Source organism: Sorex fumeus, unplaced genomic scaffold, assembly GCF_029834395.1.
Source record: "Sorex fumeus unplaced genomic scaffold, SorFum_2.1 ptg000093l, whole genome shotgun sequence".
Classification (NCBI taxonomy): domain Eukaryota; kingdom Metazoa; phylum Chordata; class Mammalia; order Eulipotyphla; family Soricidae; genus Sorex; species Sorex fumeus.
This window is the reverse complement of record NW_026606150.1, coordinates 4154962-4173439: the sequence shown is the minus strand read 5'-3', so window position 1 is coordinate 4173439 and position 18478 is coordinate 4154962. Positions and strand designations below refer to the sequence as shown.

Below are 18478 nucleotides of genomic sequence, written 5' to 3'. Positions count from 1 at the left end.
GCAATTGTGACAGTCGAATCAGGCCCCCAGCATCTGCAGACCTGGCGTGGCCTCGGCCCCTCCCTCAGGGCTCTGGGGGGCGGCCCTGCCCGACTCCCCCCCTTTGGGGCCCCTGGTCCCCCTGGCTGACTACTTGCCCAGGGGTCCCTCCTCCTTCCACCCTCTTCCCAGCTGCAGGCCCCCACCCCTGTCCCCGCCCCGCCCCCTCTGGAGGCTGTAATATCCGTTTCACGATTTGGGGGCTGAGTTGCTATAACAACAGACGGCGATTGTGTTGTGAAGAGCAGCGTGCCCGGCTCGCTCCTCTCGCCGCCTCCCGCGCTGCCTCTTTCCTCCCCGCAGCCCGGGCTGCTCCGCGTGTGTGTCTGCGTGTGCCCAGCCCGCCTGCCGGAGCGTGACACGGGGCCACTTGCACGTGCCCGTGTGAGTGTGGCAGGCGCGCGCGTGCCCGGTCACACAGCTGTTTTGGTGGCACCCGGTCCTCCAGCACGGCCCGGGAGAGGGGCCCCCTCAGGGGTGTCTGGAGGGGGGCTGTCTTCACAGAAGGGGGACCCCAACTCCGTGCGAGGGGTCTGTCCTCGGCCCTGGGGCCATGACCTCCCTGGGACCGCGGGGGCCGAGGGGGCGGGGCGGCAGAGGTCAGGTGACCTTTCCTGCCCTTGATGGGCAGAGGTGGCCCAGGAGGAGGGCAGGAGCGGGTATATGCGCTCCCCCACCGGTCAGGGTCTGGGAGACCATCTTTGAGAGTCACTGCACGCATGTGTGTCCATCTATGCCGGGGGCGTGGACGGAGAAGTCAGTGTGTGTGGTCTTTGTCTGCTCTGTGTGTGCCTTTGTGTCTCTGTGTGTCTGTGGTGTTTGTGCTTTGGCTGGGGTGTGTCTGTGTCTCTGTGTATCTCTGTGTCATGTGTCTGTGGGTGGCATGTGTGTCTCTGTGCAATGCATGTATGTGTGTGTCTGCGTGGTGTGTCTGTGGTGTGTTGTGTCTGTGTGTGTCTCTGTGCCGGTTTGTGTGGGTCTGTGACCGTGGTATAGTATTTCTTTGGTGGGTCTGTGTGTCTCTGTGTGGTGTACATGTACGGTGTGTGTCTTTCTACGGTGTGGTGTCTTTGTGGTGCGTGTGTCTGGTGTGTCTGTGTGTGGTGTGTTGTGTGTGTCTCTGTGTCCATGGTGTTGTGTCTCTGTGTGGTGTGTCTGTGTGCGATGTGTTGTATTGTGTATCTGTGTCCATGGTGTGGTTTCTCTGTGTGGTTTGTCTGTGTGTTGTGATGTGCGTCTGTATCCATGGTGTGTTGTCTCTGTGTGATGTGTCTGTCTTGTGTTGTGGCGTGCATCTGTGTGTGTCCATGGTGTGGTGTCTCTGAGGTGTGTGTGTGTGTCTTTGTGTGGTGTGTGTCTTTGTGTATCTGTAGTATGGTGTCTTGTGTGTGTGTCTCTGTGTGGTATATGTCTCTGTGTCTCTGTATCTGAGGTGTGGTATGTCTGTGTGGTATATGTCTGTGTGTATCTGTGTTCATGGTTTGGTGTCTCTATGTGTGGGGGAAGTCTCTGTATCCGTGGTGTGGTGTCTCTGTGTTGTATGTCTCTGTGTCTGAGGTGTGGTGTCTCTGTGGTATGTGTCTCTATGTCTGAGGTGTGTCTCTGTGGTGTATGTCTCTGTGTCCGTGGTGTGGTGTGGTGCCTCTGTGTTGTATGTCTCTGTGTCTGAGGTGTGGTGACTCTGTGGTATGTGTCTCTGGGTGGTGTGTGTCTGTGTTTGTGGTGTGGCGTGTCTGTGGGGGGGGGGGGGGTAGGGGTGCAGCTCCAGGCTGCAGGAGCCAGGGTCGGACGGCCGGCCGTGGGCTCGGAGGTGATCTCCACCACAGCCCCTGACTCAGCACTTCCCATTCTCTGGCTCCTCTAGTGGCCTTGGCGGGGCCAGCCTGAGGGTCTCTCCAAGGTCAGCGCCTGCAGTCTGGCACCTGGCTCGATCCCTGAAACATCCCTGCCCTGCTGCAGGCCCCCTTCCCCGGCAGGAGAGACCTCTGTGGGTGGGCGCCCTGCTCTTCTGTGACTGATCCGTCTGTGATGCACCAGGGGTGGGGGGAAGGGCGCGCGTGTGACCCGGGCAGGTCTCAGGGTGCAGATTCCCCTGGGCGGGCCTTGGCTCCCTGTGTGCCTGTCTGCGCAGGCGAGTTAGTGTGCGTGCACTTGTCTCCCGGGCGGGGCTTTTCTGCCAGTGTCCCTTTGGGCACGCCTGTGTGGCACGGAGAGCCGCGTGCAGCTGTGGGCGCTCTTGCGTGCCCACGCGTGCTTTCCTGGTGGCGTGTGCGTCCTTACACGGCACCTCTGGCTGAGTGGCCCCAGTCCCTGCGACAGGAGCCAGGCCCTGAACAGGCAGTCACAGGGGTCTGGCACGTCTGTGCACACACAGCCAGAGGGCCAGTGTCCTGCGCCAGCGGGAGCCACTCACGGGAAAGGTCCTCCTTCCCACACTCACGTCGGGTCCCTCCCACCCAGGCAAACTCATTCAAACTCCTAGGGTGGGGGAGAAGGTCAGAGGTGACCCTTCCCGGCTCCTCTTCGGGGGCTCCCGACCGTCCTCCAAACCGACTCCCACCCTCCTGCAGGTTCCCACTCGGGCGTTCCAAGAGGCAGAGCTAGGAAGCCAAGCCCCCAGCTCTCACCTCTGCCCACCGCACCCCAGTCCCCAGCACCCGAGCTGTGCAGAGCGCCCTGCGCAGCCCTCGAGGCAGCCACGCAGCCCTCGGACGGCGGGAGAGGGCAGACCGGGCGGCTCTTGGAAAAAGCCCCCCAAAGCCTCGGGGGAGGTCCCCCTCCCGGGGCTCCTTGAAGCCCGGCTCCGGCCCCGGGCATGGCCAGCAGAGGGCGCTGCGGCCCGGGCCCCGCCGGGTACCAGCTCAGTGCCACAAGTCCGGGCCCACAGCCTTCCCTTCGGCTCGAGCGGGCCTGGGGGCGCGGCCACACGGGCTCTCCCGCCGGGGGTGCGGGACCCAGGGGCCCAACCCAGCCTGCGAGACTCTAGGGCGCCTGGGTTCGCGCAAAAGGTATCGGGGCTGGGTTGAGGGTCTGTCGGGTTGTGGGGGCCAGGCGCCCCCACCGAGGCCCGAGAGGGGCGGGGAGGAGCGCCGCTGCTCGGGGGCCGGGACGCCTGGGTCCCTCGCTGGGGAGGGAGGTGGGGACCCGGGGAGCCGCGGGGCTGGCGGCCTCTCGGCCTTCCCATTGGCCGCGCCGCTCGTCCGTTGGCGCGGCGTGGCCCAATGCTCGCGCCCCGGGGGCGGGCCCTGGTGCTGATGCTGCCGTCAGTCGGTGTTGCAGGGATGCGGCGGCGGGAGCAGCCGCCCTGACTCGCCGAGCATCCTCCTCCGAGCGGCACCGCGGCGGGGCGGGCGGGGACGCGGCGGGGAGCGAGAGAGGCGCGAGGCGGCCCACACCGCCGGTCCGGGCTCTGCCACCCGCCGGAGTCGGGGCGGCCCTGGGGCTTCGATCCCCACCCTCTAGCTCTTGGAGCCCCCAGAAGCAGGTACTGGGGAGGGGGGGCTGCGGCGGAGCGGGCGGGGGGCGGGAGCCGATCGGGGGAGGGGAGCGATCGGAGGGGCGGGGGAGGCAGGAAGGATGGATTGGGGGGCGGGGGCGCTGCCGCGCTGAGGACTGGCTGGGTGACAACGAGGAGGCTAAGCGGCTGGGGGGGTGGGGGCGCTTGGGGGTCGGAGACTCCCTGTCCAAGGGGCAGTGGCCCTGAGCTGGGGTGACTGGAGGGGGTGGGAGGGAGGGTCATTGGGGGAAGGGATGGGAGAGGAGGAGGTGCGTCCGTCAGGCAGGGAGGGAGCCACGGCAGGGGGGGGTCCACAGTCCGTGCTCGCCCCAAGGGCTGGCAGCCTTGCTCTGCCAGGGGGCTGAGGGGTTGTCGTGCTTGGCAGGGTCTGCAGGGGAGACCCCGGGGAGGAACTGGGCTTCCTGGGAGGAGAAGCAGGGGGGCTGGAGAGGGAGAGAGGAGTGTGGGGGGTGGGTGGTGGCCAGGGCTTTTCCTGGGGGCACCCCGGCAGGGCAGCCCTTACTGGGGAGATGGGAGGTCGGGGCAGCCGAGGCTGGGGCAGGAGCCGAGGGGAGGGTGCCGGTGTGCTCTGGGGGAGAGCCCCGGAAAGACAGGGGGGGCTGAGGGAGAGGAGCAGAGGTGCGGGGGAGAGGGAGATGGGTTGGGAAGGAGGGGGGGCGGCGACAGGGTTGGTCAGAGATGCTGCGGGAGAGGCGCGGGGACCCTCTTTCCCACCGCCCAGCCCCTCCCAGCTGCCTAGTGCCAGGGCAGCCCAGGAGCCCTTGAACCCTTGCTGGACTCTTGGAGGCGAAACGCGGGGAGGGGGCTGTTGTCTTCCTCATCCCTCCCCACCCCCAGTCCTGGGCAGAGCATTTGGTGCCTTAGTGAGGCCACCAGGTATGGGAGGGGCCCTTTCGGGGTGCCTGGGAGGAAGGGCGGCTGGCCCAACCTGGAAGGGGGGCTCCTTCCTCTCGAGGGCTGGGCCTCTGTTTAGGGCTGTGGGCCAGGGGCGCGCCTCCAGACCGACCCTCCTGCCTCGTCCTTGTGCCCCCCCTTCCCACTGTCTGGTGGCCCTGGGGAGGGGGCTTTGGGGTTCTGCACCTCTGTCTCCTACCAGAGAAGGGAGAGGCGAGGCAGAGGGCAGGAAGAGGCAGTCTGGCTGCTCCGTTAGCTGTGGGGTGTTCAGTTTGGGGGTGCTTCCACTGCTTTGGCCCCTGATTCCTCCTGATTCTAAGGACTGGCCCGCACACTGGGTGGATCTTTGGGGGCCAGCCAGGCACTCCCTCATTGGGCCAGCCCCCGGAGGTTTCCCAGTGACCCCCACAATGAAGGGGTGTGCAGGACTGACCCCCAGCAGAGGGGGTGCCTGGGTAGGTCTCCGCAGGAGTCCAGGACTCTTTCTGCTCTGGCTCCCCCCACACTCTGAGCTCCCGAGAGGAGAGGAGAGGGTTGGGTTCCGGAAGGACTGCGGGGACCCCTCTTCCTCCTGACTCCCTCTCTAGCCCGCCCGCCCTCGCCTGTCACACAGACACCCCGACATGAGACGGATGCTCAGTGGCACCCGCCCAGACACACACACCCACACAGACACACACACCTGCATACACAGCCCGCCTCCCGGCGACACCACCCCCATGCCTCGCCTGGGGAGATGCCTCCCCTGGCCCTCGGCACCCCAAGGTACCCGCTGTGCCCCCACACTGCATTGGCACCCCACCCCCTCCCCTTTGCAGGCTCCAGGCTGTGACACAAACCCCACTCGGTTCCGGGAACACGCTCTGAAGACGCCCCGGCCTCCCTGTCCCGTCGCCTTCAGAACTGTGCCCGGCCCAGGGGGGCCTGCCAACACTGCTTGAGGCCAAGGCTCACCCCTAAGTTTTTCTCCCTTGTTCTTTTCCTGGCTCTTCCACTTGCTTTCTCGGCTTCTGGACTCAGAAAACCCTGCTAGTGGCAGGCCCGACCCTGAGCTCGCTACACCTCCGGGGTAACCCCGCGCCGCCGGCCCTCCCGCATGTCTCTGCCCGCGCCCCGCAATCCTTAGGCAGAGACGAGCCCCGCCTGGTGCTGGAGCCACGCTGCCCATTCATCCCTGGCTCCCACGCGCAGCCCCCATGGGGACACCCCTCCATGTGTCTCACATGCCACCCACCCTGCGGCTCCATCTGTCGTGGCGGCTCAGCGCCCGACCCAGTGGTGCCGCAGGCGGGGTGCTTGCTGGGTACCCCCAGCCGGCCCCTTGGCGGGCTTGCAAAGTTGCTCCTCAGCTGCCAGCAAGCGAGGGAGGTGGAGGCTGCTCAGGCGCCGTTCGGCCGAGCCTCAGTTTACCCATCTGTAAAATGGGGTCCTCCCACCTATCTCCAGGGGTGTTGGCAAAGACGAGGTGATGTGCTTCTGAGGACAAGAGGACTGGCGGTGTGGCGCATACGTGTGCTTCCTCAGGCCTCCGCCCGGGCACAGCGCTTCGTGGGCTGAGCTGGCCCTGGGACACATGTCAGGCAGACGCCAAGGTCCCAGCCAGAGGGAGCTCTTTGCACCGTCATTCTCGTAACTGTCCGTGCATGCACGCATGCATGCACACCTGCCGCCCCACCTAGAACCAAACTCTTGGCACCTCCGGCTTACTCACTAGCCTGCCCCTGGAAGCCATCTGTCCCCTCTGCGTCACTGGGGTGCACCCACCTTGCTTGGTGTCCCCCAGCTGTGCAGAGGGGTGAGCTCAGCCCTCCCACCACTCACCCCCAAGTTCCTAGGCACCTGTGCTCCGGCTCCCACTCTGCCGAGTCATTCAGCTGCTCCGTGGTCCCCAGCCCACCATCTCTCAGCCCCCCACACCTGCAGCAGCCGCGTCATGCACCCCTCAGCTCTGGTGCTCATGCCCGGCCCCTGGAGGCTGTCTGCGCCTCTGCAGAGACCCGAGGGGGTGCCTGCCTGGTTCCTCGGACCCATTCCTCCTTCTCCTACCTTCCCAGCCATGCCAGCTCTGTGGCTCCCAGTCCTGTGATCTGGGGGGGAGGGGTGAACATCACATCTCTGAGCCTGAGTGCCCCCAGCTACAAAGCCATGCAGCAAGGGCACCTGCTGGCTCCCGCCCTGTTCAGGTCCTGGTGACATTTGAGAGAAATAGGAGACAGTGAACTGTTGCAATGAATGAACTTTTTTTTTCCGGGGGGGGGGGTGTCATACCCTCTGGTGCTCAAGGGTTACTCCCAACTCGGTACTCAAGGGCTGCTCCCAGCAGTGCTCAGGGGGCCTTAAGGTGCTGGGGATTGAGCCCGGGAGTCCCGCATGGCAGCCTGGGCTCCCACCCGTGGAGGTCTCTCTCCGACCCTGACACGTGGACTTTTGCAAACTGTGAAGCGCGGAGATGAGGCATGTTGGAAGTGGTTATTAATAGCGCACGCGCTTCCGTCTACGCCAGGCCCCGAGTGCTTTGCACTGTGTTACTCTTCATGTGGCCAACGCTGCCTTTGTCTTTCACACATGCAGGCGTGGACACCTGAGAGGTTAAGTCACTGGCCCAAGGTCACACAGTGGAAGATGGGGGAGGCCCAGAGTCAGTGCATGGAATGCCCTCCGCCCCCTTCGCTGGGCTGGCCCCGCCGTGAGGGGCAGCGGGCAGCGGGGTGTCCCTTGATCTCTTGAGGTCACAGAACGTGGGAGGGGGTTAGCCCCCTAAGGTTTTAGGGGGAGAGAAGGCATGCTCAGTGACTGGATGGGACCTTGGGGCACAAGTCATTTGCTGTCTGCCCGTGGATACCCCCCCCACCCCCGCTCCCTACTCTCTGCCAGCTTGCACACCTCCGCAGACGGGGAGCTCACCCCACCCCCTCCCGGACGCAGCCTCCCCCACTCCTGGATGCTGGGGACTGCCAGCAAGTTTCTCTCTAGCTCGAGCCAAAACCGCCCTCCCCGCCGCACACACGCTCCCACCTGGCCACGTTGCCTTCTGGGGCCACCAGAATGTGTGGAAAGCCTGCTCTTCCTGGCGCCTGGGGGAGGCCCTGCTGTCACACTCCCAGCTGGCAGGAGGGAGCTGGCGTGAGGCGAGGAGAGCCCGGGAGGCTGGCATCCCCGGGCCTAGAGGTGCGGCGGGGCGGGGGTGAGGACACGGGGATGCGGGGACCTGGCTCTGCACAGACCATTGCTGGCAAGTTTCAGCCTAGTGTCTGGTTGAGGTCCTGGAGGGTGGGTCGGACAGAGGCTCGTGGTGCCCCTAGGAAGCGTCTAGAATGGAAGGTCAGCTTGTGGATTCGAGTCTGACTCTGCAGCGTGGGCGGGATCCATCTGTCCTCCTCGGTGGGGTCAGTGTGCACTTTAGGGGACAATCAAGGATTCCCCCCCATGTCAGCCTGGAGGCAGGATTGGGGAAGAAGGCGGCTTTGAGCTCAGATGGTGGGTACGGGGTCACCATTCGTTCACCTTTCCAGCTTACCTTCCTGTGTGCCAGGCTGGGGTGATGCCCTTTCTGAGAACTGGGGGGAGCTTCAATCACAAACCTGCTCTGGGGCTCCTGCCTGAAGCCCAAGGTCTCCACTGGGGGAGCCCCAGAATTTCAGCCCAGATACCAGTAGTACCAGAGGAGCCAGGGGCCCTCCGCATGGGGACTGCTGGGCAGCGGTGTGGAGGGCACTGCCCAACCCCACGGTCACCTGGGTATACGCTGGGGTGGTAGGAAGGCGATGGGTTCCCAGAGGAGCAGGACCCCCCTCGCGGGCACCTGATGTCAGTCGGTGCTGTAAATACTGGGGGTGTATGTCTTGGGGAGTGGTCTCTGGATTCTGGGCACACAGGGGATCCCATTGCATGGGGGGAGCAGAACAGGGAAACAAGGCTGGAGTTGAAGGCAATGGAGTAGCCTCAGGTGGGTCCTGGTGGGGAGGGGCAGGGAGAAGGGTAGAGAGAACTGGGTGGGGGTGGGGAGGAGGGCGGGGGTCAGGGCAGGGAGGAGAGTGGGCAGGAGGATTGTGGGGGGAGTGGGGAGGAAGAATGGAGGCGCCTGGTCCTGGGCAGTGGGGGCGGAGGGGAGGAGGGAGAGCCGGAGGCGGGGCTGGGGCGCCCGGATGTCGCCTGAGTTCCCCTTCCTCTCGGGGCTCCCTTTGCCTCGCCAGCCTGAAGCTGCCCCAGGGTCTCTGGCGTCAGGAGAAGGGGCCCCGGGGAGGGCTGGGGCTCCTGCCGGCCAGCCCGCGGCCCCGTTTCCGGCAGCTGGCCAGGTCAGCCTGAGCCAGCGGGCTCGCTGTGCAGAATGAGCAATGAGCCCGGAGGGGTCAGGCCGTGGCCTTGCCCTCCCCCTGCCACCACCCCCCCAGGCCGCACCCGGGGCTCGGCCACAAGAGTCATCAGGGCTGGACCTCACTTGTGGGCACCCCCCAGGGCACACTGCCTCGGCTCAGGATCTGGGCGCCCGCCAGGCTGTGCTGACAGTTCTCACCAGCCCCCACCAGAGAGACTGCCCTAAGGTTTCTCTCAGCAAGGAACTCCATCCCTCCAAGTCCCCAGAAGGTGGGTGGCTCTGGGTGGAGGGTGGGTCGCGCCTGGGTCTCTTCGTACCCCACGCCTCTGCTGGATGGGGGGCCAGGCAGGAATCTTGTTCCCTCGTTCAGTGGAAATCAAGTTAATTCCCTCCCCCAAATAGTGTCTAGAGGTGGGTTGGGGGCAGGGGAGGGGGGCAGAGCTACCCAGACTCCTTCAAGGGAGGAGGCATTCGGTCTCGGGGGGAGGGTCTCTGGCTGCCCCTCTTAGAAAAGAGGGGTTGCTTGGCCCTTCTCTCCTCCCAGCTTGAGGGTTCCCCTCCTCTGCCCTGGGCTGGAGTGGGGGTGCACGTCGAGGGGGGGGTAAGGGCATCAATCAGGCCAGGAGCAGGTGCTGCATTTAATTTGATTGGCTAATTAGCCCGTGCATGTTAATTATCTCCATTACCCAATGAGGAGCAGCAGCGGCAAAGCTATATATAACCCGGCAATGTGTGTGTGTGTGTGTGTGTGTGTGTGTGTGTGTGTGTGTTGTGTCGGGGGCTAGCTGCTTCACGGCCCCCCTGCCTGGAAGGGGCAGCCACGGAGGGGCACTGGCCAAGACCCTGGGGTACCCACCAGGGCCTCGAGAACTGAGGGGGAACTAAGTGTTGGGTTGTGAGGGGCTCTTGGAGACGATGCCCAAGCGAGGTGACTTCCTGCCTTCCCATGCCTGTCAGCTCCCCTCCCCAGCTCTCCTGACACTCTCTGCTCACCCCTGGCTGTTTTTCTAAAAAGAGGGGTCTCTGGCTCTTTCCACACCCGCTTCCTCTCACATAGCTCTGTGTTTGTTTGGGAGCCACACCTGGCTGTGCTCCAGGGCTAATCCTGGCTCTGGGCTCAGGGGCAGCTTGGGGCAATGCTTGGGGACCGAATAATGCTGGGGATTAAACTGGGTCAAGCCACTTGTAAGACAAGCACCTGTATCATCTCTCTGGCCCTCATACCCCTCTTTTAAAAATAATTGATTTTTTTTTGGCTTTTTGGGTCACACCCAGAGATGCACAGGGGTTACTCTCACTTTGCACTCAGGAATCACTCACTCCTGGCAGTGCTCAGGGGACCACATGTGATGCTGGGAATCGAACCCGGGTCGGCCGCGTGCAAGGCAAACCTGCTGTGCTATCCAGCCCCTGATCTTTCTTGTTGGGGGGGGTGCCGCTGGTGGGGATCAAACCCAGGGCCTCACATGTGCAAGGCAGCTTACTCATCCTCCCCCCAGCCCAACCCGCCGCCTACTCTCTGAGCCCTGCCCTGGCCCCTTCCTCTCCTTCACGGAGATGCTGGACCCGGTGACAGCTGTGGCTCTCACCCCAGGCCCTCACCCCTGCCGCCACCTACTGGCTGTGTGACCTTGGGCAGGTGCCGAGACTTCTTGGAAGAATAACTATGAAGAAAAATATTACAGGTAAATGTGTCCCGCACAGGGGCTAGAGAGAGCTCCACAGGCTGGACAATTCTTTGGCATGCGGGAGCCCCGGGTTTGCTCTCCAGCATCGTTCTGTTTGGTGCCTAGAAGAACAAACTGGGGGAGTTCTGCCAGCTGTGGACCCCCAAACAAAACCTGTCACCAGAAGGGCAAGCCCCGGTGTGAGTTTGGAAGTTGGCTTTTGTTACCTTCTTTCCTCTTCTCTCCCCCGGCCGCCTGGCGCCTCACCCCCTTCCGGTCACTCTGGTCTCTGGCGCTTCTCACACCCTGGTGGCCTTCCGATCTCCCCCTTCCATCTTGCATCTTTCACGGTCTCTTCCCAAACTCCTGCCCCTCCCGCTTCTCTCCCAGGCTTCTCCCCACCTTCTTCTTCCCTTCCTCCCTCCCCAAAATAAAATCAATGCAATATTCAGGAGGGTTGTTGGATATAAATAATTACGACTCGGAGTTTAACGAGATGCAAATTCCCCTCCCTGGCGTGGGGTATAAATTGCTCTCTGACAGCCCGTTACAAGGGTAATCATTTCAGAAAGGCAATTTTATGTAAATGAGTCCGCTGCCTCCCGGTGGCTCCCCCAGCCCCGGGTGGAGAGGGGGTAGGACCGAGGGGGTGAAGAGAGCCCAGGTATGGGGGCCACGTCTCAGGCTGAGGACTGGATCTGAAGGTTGAGACTGACAGACATGTTAGCTTAGGAAGGATCTAGACTGGTGAGCATGTGGAGTGTGAGGTTGGGGGTGGGGGATGGGAGCAGGGGCCGGAGGTCTGTGGCCTTGTCCTGGGGGAGAGCCAGGGGGCCCCAGCCTGGTTCCCCGCCGCCCTCTGCCTTTCCCCTTTCCCCAGCCAGGTTACCAGTGATACCATCGACGAATTGGCATTTAATTAATCCCGATGAATTATTTAGCAACTTCATTATCCAGCATCAGGAACTGATGAGAGAGCAGAGAGCCGTGGCTGGTGGCAGAGCCCCGCTCAGAGGTGGGTGGGGGGTTGCTCGGAGAGCAGGGGGCTGCCGTGAGCCTCGAGGCAGCTCTGGGCCGGCCTTAGGGAGCTGGCCTTGGTCCTGACACCGTGCCCGCGTCTGCGCGGGGCTCCTCCTGGCCTCGAAGGCGCCACCTCCCTCTCCTGACCCCACCCGAGCCCCTGGGAGTGCCACCTCTCTCCTTGGTTTGGGGGCCCCCAGTACTTCCATCCCTGGATTGCCTGCTATTCTAGAATCTTCTCAAGTCCTGGCTCCTCCAGGTGTAAACGATGTGTAGGGGGGCGGCACCCCCATCCCCCACTCCACCCCGCCTCCCCTGCTCCCACCGCCCGCCCGCATTAACCCTTTCTTCTCTGTTTCCCTCGCAGGCATCCCTCCCCCATTCTCCGTGGGAGCCCGCCGCGGGGGAGGGGCGCCGCCGCCGCCGCCGCTGCCGCCGCCGCCCCGAGGGACGCCGCCACCTGGGTCTCTGCGCGCCTGGACCCGCGGCTGGGCCCATGGCACTGTGAACTGGCAAGGGAGCCCCGCTCGGCGCGGGGGGCGCCCGGCCCCCCTGCCTGCCCCATGCGCCCGCGGCTCTGAAGCCTGAGCGGGGCCGGGGGCCGGGCGGGGCCGGGGCCGCCGGAGGCATGACGCCTGGGAGCCGGTGGCGGCCGCCGCCGCTGCTGCTGCTGCTGCTCGGGCTGCTGGCGCTGGCGGCGCGCGCGGGGGGCCTGGAGTTCGGCGGCGGCCCCGGGCAGTGGGCGCGCTACGCGCGCTGGGCGGGCGCGGCGAGCAGCGGCGAGCTCAGCTTCAGCCTGCGCACCAACGCCACGCGCGCGCTGCTGCTCTACCTGGACGACGGCGGCGACTGCGACTTCCTGGAGCTGCTGCTGGTGGACGGGCGCCTGCGCCTGCGCTTCACGCTCTCTTGCGCCGAGCCCGCCACGCTGCAGCTGGACACGCCGGTGGCCGACGACCGCTGGCACATGGTGCTGCTGACCCGCGACGCGCGCCGCACGGCGCTGGCGGTGGACGGCGAGGCCCGCGCCGCCGAGGTGCGGTCCAAGCGGCGCGAGATGCAGGTGGCCAGCGACCTGTTCGTGGGAGGCATCCCGCCCGACGTGCGCCTCTCGGCGCTCACGCTCAGCACCGTCAAGTACGAGCCGCCCTTCCGCGGCCTCCTGGCTAACCTGAAGCTCGGCGAGCGGCCCCCCGCGCTGCTGGGCAGCCAGGGCCTGCGCGGCGCCGCCGCCGACCCCCTGTGCGCGCCCGCGCGCAACCCCTGCGCCAACGGCGGCCTCTGCACGGTGCTGGCCCCCGGCGAGGTGGGCTGCGACTGCAGCCACACGGGCTTCGGCGGCAAGTTCTGCAGCGAAGGTGAGCCCGGGGGCGGCCCGGGGGGGCGGCTGCGAGGGCTGGGCTCGGGGCTGGCGGGGCTGAGCGTGAGGCCCGGCAGGCACAGGGTGGGGCGTCGCGCGAGGGCTAGGAGCGGCCCAGAGGGGAGCGTGGGCGTGGCCTGGGCGTGGTTGGGCGTGGCCAGGGCGGGCCGTGTGGGCGTGGCCAGGGCGGCCCTGTGGGCGTGGCCTCGGGCGCACCTCCCGTGAGGGCCGGAGGGTCGCCAAGTCGCGCGTGAGAGGATGAGGCTCCGGCGTCGGGGGCCTGTCGGTCGGGTCGCTGAGGGACTGTCAGGCGCCCGCGAGGCCCGTAGAAGCTGTCTGTGTGGGCAGCAGACTTTGACAGGCAGTGGGTGGGCACGGTGAGGTCGGGTGACCGCGGGTGAGGCCTGTCAGCCGAGGCGCTGAAGGAGGGAGAGCCGCCCGAGAGGCGGGGCCTGTCAGTGATGCTGAAGAAGGTGGGTGGGGCCTGTGGGGACCAGACGGGGTGAGTGAGGCTTGTGTAGGCGCGTCCGGAGCGGCCGAGCCATGGGCGGGGCCTGAGAGGGGCCAATGAGGACTCGGTGGGTGGAGCCTCTGTGTGGGCGTGGTCCTCGGGGCGGGGCCGGGCCTGGCAGGTGGGATCCGCCACCGCGGTGGCACGGCGGCGGCGTCCTGTGAGGGTGACGGGGGCGTCCTGTGAGGGTGACGGGGGCGTCCTGTGAGGGTGACGGGGGCGTCCTGTGAGGGTGTGAGGGCGGTGGGCTTGGGGACGGAGTCTCGAGGCACGTGAGAGCAGGGATAGCCAGGAGGGCGGGAACTGAGGGTCACCACAGCACGGGCCGGAGTTAGGGAGCTTCTCAGCCTCAGGCCTCGTGGGAGCGCTGAGGGGGTGTTAACCCGCCCCGCAATGACCCTGAAGTCGAAGCTGGGGGTCCTTAGGAAGGGGTGTAGTTGGCCTGGGGATGGGGCTTGAAGGGAACGAGGGTTCTGTCAGCTCCCCATCTGCCAGAGGCAGAGGTGGATGACGTGAGGGGCACGGTCACCCGCTGCTCTGGGGGCCACTTGAAGGCACCTGTTGTGCTTTGGCTGGAGTGTGGCGCGGGAGGATCCCTCTCAAGTCGGGGGTGGGGCTCGTGCGACTCCCTCCGCCCTGTACACCCACAGATGTGTGCAGACAGACTGTGCTCTCTTCTCCCCCACACCCGCTGGAGTGGGGACTACTTGGCAGTTGTGTGTGTGTGTCTGCCCTGGGGAGTGGGTGTCTGAGTGTACCCACAGGCCAAGCAGCTCCAGGACTGCATTGAGGAGGGGTGTCAGGGGCCATGTGGGCAGCTGTCGTGGGACCCTGGGACTGGGGAGTCTGGACTGTGTAGGACTTGCATATGTGTGTGAACTGTGTTGGACTGTGTGGATTGAGTGTGTGCAGACTGAGTTGGACTGTATGGATTGTGTGTGTGTGCAGACTATTGGATTGTATAGATGTGTGTATGCGTACTGTGTTGCATTATATGGATTGTGTGTATGTGGACTGTTGAACTGTGTGGATTGCGTGTGTGTGAACTGTATTGCATTGTGTAGATTGTGTATGTGCAGTCTGTGTTGTGTGTGTGCAGACTGTGTTGGTCTGTATGGATTATGTATATGCAGACTGCATTGGATTGTATAGATTGCGTACGTGCTGACTATGGATTATGTGGAGTGTGTGTGTGCAGACTGTGTTGTGGATTGTGTGTGTACGTACTGCAGGGATTGCGTCTGTGCAGCCAGGCTGGAAGGTACCAGGAAGGCTTCGGGTTCTTTTGCGGGTGGTTCGTGTGGGATGTGGGCTCTCTCGCTTCAGGAACTGTGTGTATCAGATGAAGCTGGCGCCTTCTCGCCTTTTCTCCCGGGAGTTCAGGTGCTCCCGAAACTGTGAAACGCTGTGTGTATGTGTTTGCCCGCCACAGAGGCCGAGCGTCTGGCGGTGGAAGTTCTCTGAAAATGGGCTTGACTGACTGCAGATGTTCCCAGATAGAAGCCCAGTGTGTGGATGCAGGGTGGAGAGCACGTGCTTGAGGGGTGCCATGCATGTGTATGTGAATGGGAGACCCGGGTGCTGCACCCAGACTTCACAGGGAAGCTTCTTTTCCACAGATCTCGGACTCAGTACTCTGCTCCCTTAGGCCTGTCCCTCCTTGCTTACTCAAGGAAAACAGGGGACCCTTCTAACGCCAGGGGAGAGTGACATCAAAGATACAGAGAGGTTAGAGGTTCCTGGGTCTTCTTGAGGCAGAATTGGCCCTGGGTACATGGGAAATGTAGCAAGGTACCCCGGTCACACTTCCTCAGACCCTGCCGACATTCATGGACTCATTCCTGGTGGGCCTCGCAAAGGGCGTGCCCCCGAGAGCAGATTGTGTGGTTGTGGCTGAATTAAGTCCCTGTGTGTTCGAGGGAGGGGTGGTTGTGCTATTGATGAATGTGTGTGTCTGTTTGTTCTATGGGATCTGTGAGTGGCTGCTCCTGTCTGACCCATTCTGTGTGTGTATGTGCATGTGTGTATGCATGATTGTGTGGGGAGTTCGTGAAACAGAGGGAAAAGGAGACACTGAGTGGGAGTGGGTGACAGATTCTGGGTGTGTGTGCATGCATGTGTGTATATGCTTGTGCATGTGTGTTTGTGTGCATGAGTGTGTGTGGGGTTCATGAGACAGAGGGAGAGGGGAACACTGGGTGGGTGGCAGAGAGCTGGCGGGGTAGGGTGTTGGCACACACTGGCTCTCTGGAAGGAATCCCTGCTCTGTGAGTGCCAAAAGGGCAGCACTGCTCATCTCTAGTGTAGTAGTAGGGACTTAGTGGGTGTCTGATAAAGGTTTGTGGAATGAATGAGGTACTTTTAACAAGTCTCAGAGCACGGAGGCTCTGGGCAGGCTGACTGGGATCAGACAAAGGTATTTGCATCTGCTCAGATGCACACATGGGTGGTCACATCTGGACATGACAGACTAGTGAGTGACACCCCTACTGACCCACTCCATCCTGCCCACTGCCATGGCCTCTCCCCATACATGCTCCTCAAATCCCTGTCAACTTTGGTAGTATCTTAAGTTCCTAATGCTCCGAGTGCATTCCCTGCTGATGCAGGGGATCCCTCCATGGGACTGGAGCTGTGGGACAGGGCTGTGAAGGGGAGCAGGACCAACCCCTCAACTCACCACATGGGCAGAGGTCCCAGACTCCCCTGGCATGGGGATGGCTTCATTTTCCTCTGGTTTTTTTTTTTCTGCTTCTGGGACCGATGCTTTCCAGAGCTGTCAGTCCCTTCCCAGGACGCTCCTTGTGAGTCTGCATGTTGTGGAAATTGATGATTTCTAGCCCTGGTGTTCACAAAGGAAGTTGGATAACTTGGTGTTAGATTTCTGTGTGCTTCACCCAATGCACCTTAGAGAAATTTTTAAAAAAATTTTTTTGGGGTCAAACCCGGTAAGGCTCAGGGGTTATTCCTGGCTCTGCACTCAGGAATTACTCCTGGTGTTATGCAGGAACCACATGGGATGCCAGGATCAAACCTGGCTCAGCCTCATGCAAAGAAAATGCCCTCTCCACTGTACTATCGCTCCGGCCCTAAAGAACTATGCCAGGGTGTACCAACCAACCTAACTCCAGCTCCTTGCATCTGGGTTCCTAAATCCTCTGCGGTTCTTCCTGCCTTTCTGGGGCTGGACCTTCCTATTTTGGGGGGAGCGTCCTCAAGCAGGGAGCCTAGAAGCCACTCCTAGTGGTAACTTGTCCGAATGGGGCCAGATGATACAGTGGTCCAGATTGGCTCTGCAGTGCCCCTGGGTCTCTGTGCCTAGGTGAAGCACCTACCCCTGAGCCTTCTCCCTAGCACCTTGGCCCCCCCAATGTACTGAAAACCTCCTGGCTAGAAAATCTGTTTTCTTGCCCTGGGTTTCTGGCAACAGGCAGCCGGGGTCTATACTAAACCAGAGCCCTGAGTCTGAGCTAAGTCTGAACCTCAAGTCCATGCCAATCTGAGCACTGAGTTGGCTGAGTCTGATCCCTGAATTCACACTAAGTCTGAGTCCCAAATCCCTGCACCTGTTGCCGCTGCTCAGGAGTTGGCAGGGGTCTACATGTGACACCCTGAGGAGAGCTAATAAGGACTGAGGGGAGAAGGACATGCAAGAGTGTGTGGGAGGTGGGGGCGTGGTAGGCTCACTGTGCTAGGGAGGGCATCAGGACCCAGTGGTCACCATGTGACAGGGAGGTGGTATTCGTCCTGAGAGTTGCTGATAATTGGGTGAATGGGGTATCATTGGTGCTGCCTCTTGTGCCATGGGCCTGGGGCAGGGGGCTGGAGAGGATTTGTGGGGAGGTGGCAGAGTTGGGATGCAGAGGGGAGAGAGGGACCCAGGCTGGGAAGGCGGCTCAGTGATGGACCCTCGAAGGCCTTCCATGTGGGAGGCCCTGCCCTGCATTCTAGCCCTTGTATCCCCTACACTCACACCCCTGCCCCAGCACTGCCAGATGTGGTCCTATTTAAAAATACAGGTTGGGGCTAGAGCGGTACAGCGGTTAGGGTACAGCAGTTAGGGTGTTTGCCTTGCACGAGGCCGACCCACGTTCGATCCTCGGCATCCCATATGGTCCCCCAAGCACCGCCAGGAGTGATTCCCGAGTGCAGAGCCAGGAGCAACCCCTGAACATCTCTGCGTGTGACCCAAAAAGAAAAAAAAAACAGGATGGCCAGACCGGTAGTACAGCGGCTAAGGTGCTTGCTTTGTATGGAGCTGACCCGGGTTCTATCCTCAGCACCACATATGGTCCCCTGAGTGCCACTTGGAGTGCCCTGAGCATAGAGCTAGGAGTAAGCTTGGAGCACCTTCAAGTGTGGCCCAAAAGGAAAACAGAAAATAGTTATGGTTTTGGGGCTGGAGAGAATATACGGTGGGTAGGGCGTTTGCCTTGCATTTGATTCCCAGCATCCCATATGGTGCCCTGTACACCTCCAGAAGTAATTCCTGAGTGCAGAGCCCGGAGTAACCCCTGAGCATCTGCCAGCCGTGTCCCAAATAGAAAACAAGAGCAGGTCAGGTCGCAGCTCCTGTAAAATGGTGATGATATTGGTTCCCACCCTGCAGAATTGGGATAGTTGAGTAATTCCTGTGAACATAGCCGTGCGGGCACATGGACTGTCCATGGCCAGACCCCAGCAAACAGTGTGACTCATGCTCCCCATGAGGCGACATGCAGAGGTCATAGGCCCTGAGGCTCAGAGCAGGATTTGAGTCTGATTTCCCTACTCACAGCACGGACATCAGTGGGAGGTAACTTTGCCACCTCTGGGTTCTGAGGAGGGGGAGTGAAAGGCACAAAGGCACACTGTCAGGGTTGGAGAGATGGTACAGCAGCTAAGACACTTGCCTTTCATGCAGCTGACCCAGGTTCGATCCCCAGTACCACCTATGGTTCCTCAAGTCCCTCCAGGAGTGATCCCTGAGGATAGAACCAGCCCAGAGCTCTGCCGGATGGGACCTCAAAACCAAAATTAAACCAACAAAAGGCATAAAAATTTCTCAAGATTGGCCAAGAACCTTCGCTTGTCTACTGAGTTTGAAGGAGGTCAGATAAGCATAGAAAGTGGAAAGAATAGTCTAGAAGCCAGGGCAGGGTGAAGGGGGTTGGTT

At 62.3% G+C, this 18478-nt stretch overlaps 1 protein-coding gene across 1 annotated transcript in view; it reads left to right on the top strand.

The window, feature by feature from the left end:
- Positions 1 to 11900: 11900 nt before the first annotated feature.
- The window catches only part of NRXN2 (neurexin 2), an 89188-nt gene continuing 82610 nt past the window's right edge, over positions 11901 to 18478 (top strand). Inside the window, 1 exon segment of the mRNA XM_056131832.1 lies at positions 11901 to 12810. Coding sequence (XP_055987807.1) covers positions 12081 to 12810 — 730 coding nt within the window. The 5' untranslated portion in view covers positions 11901 to 12080.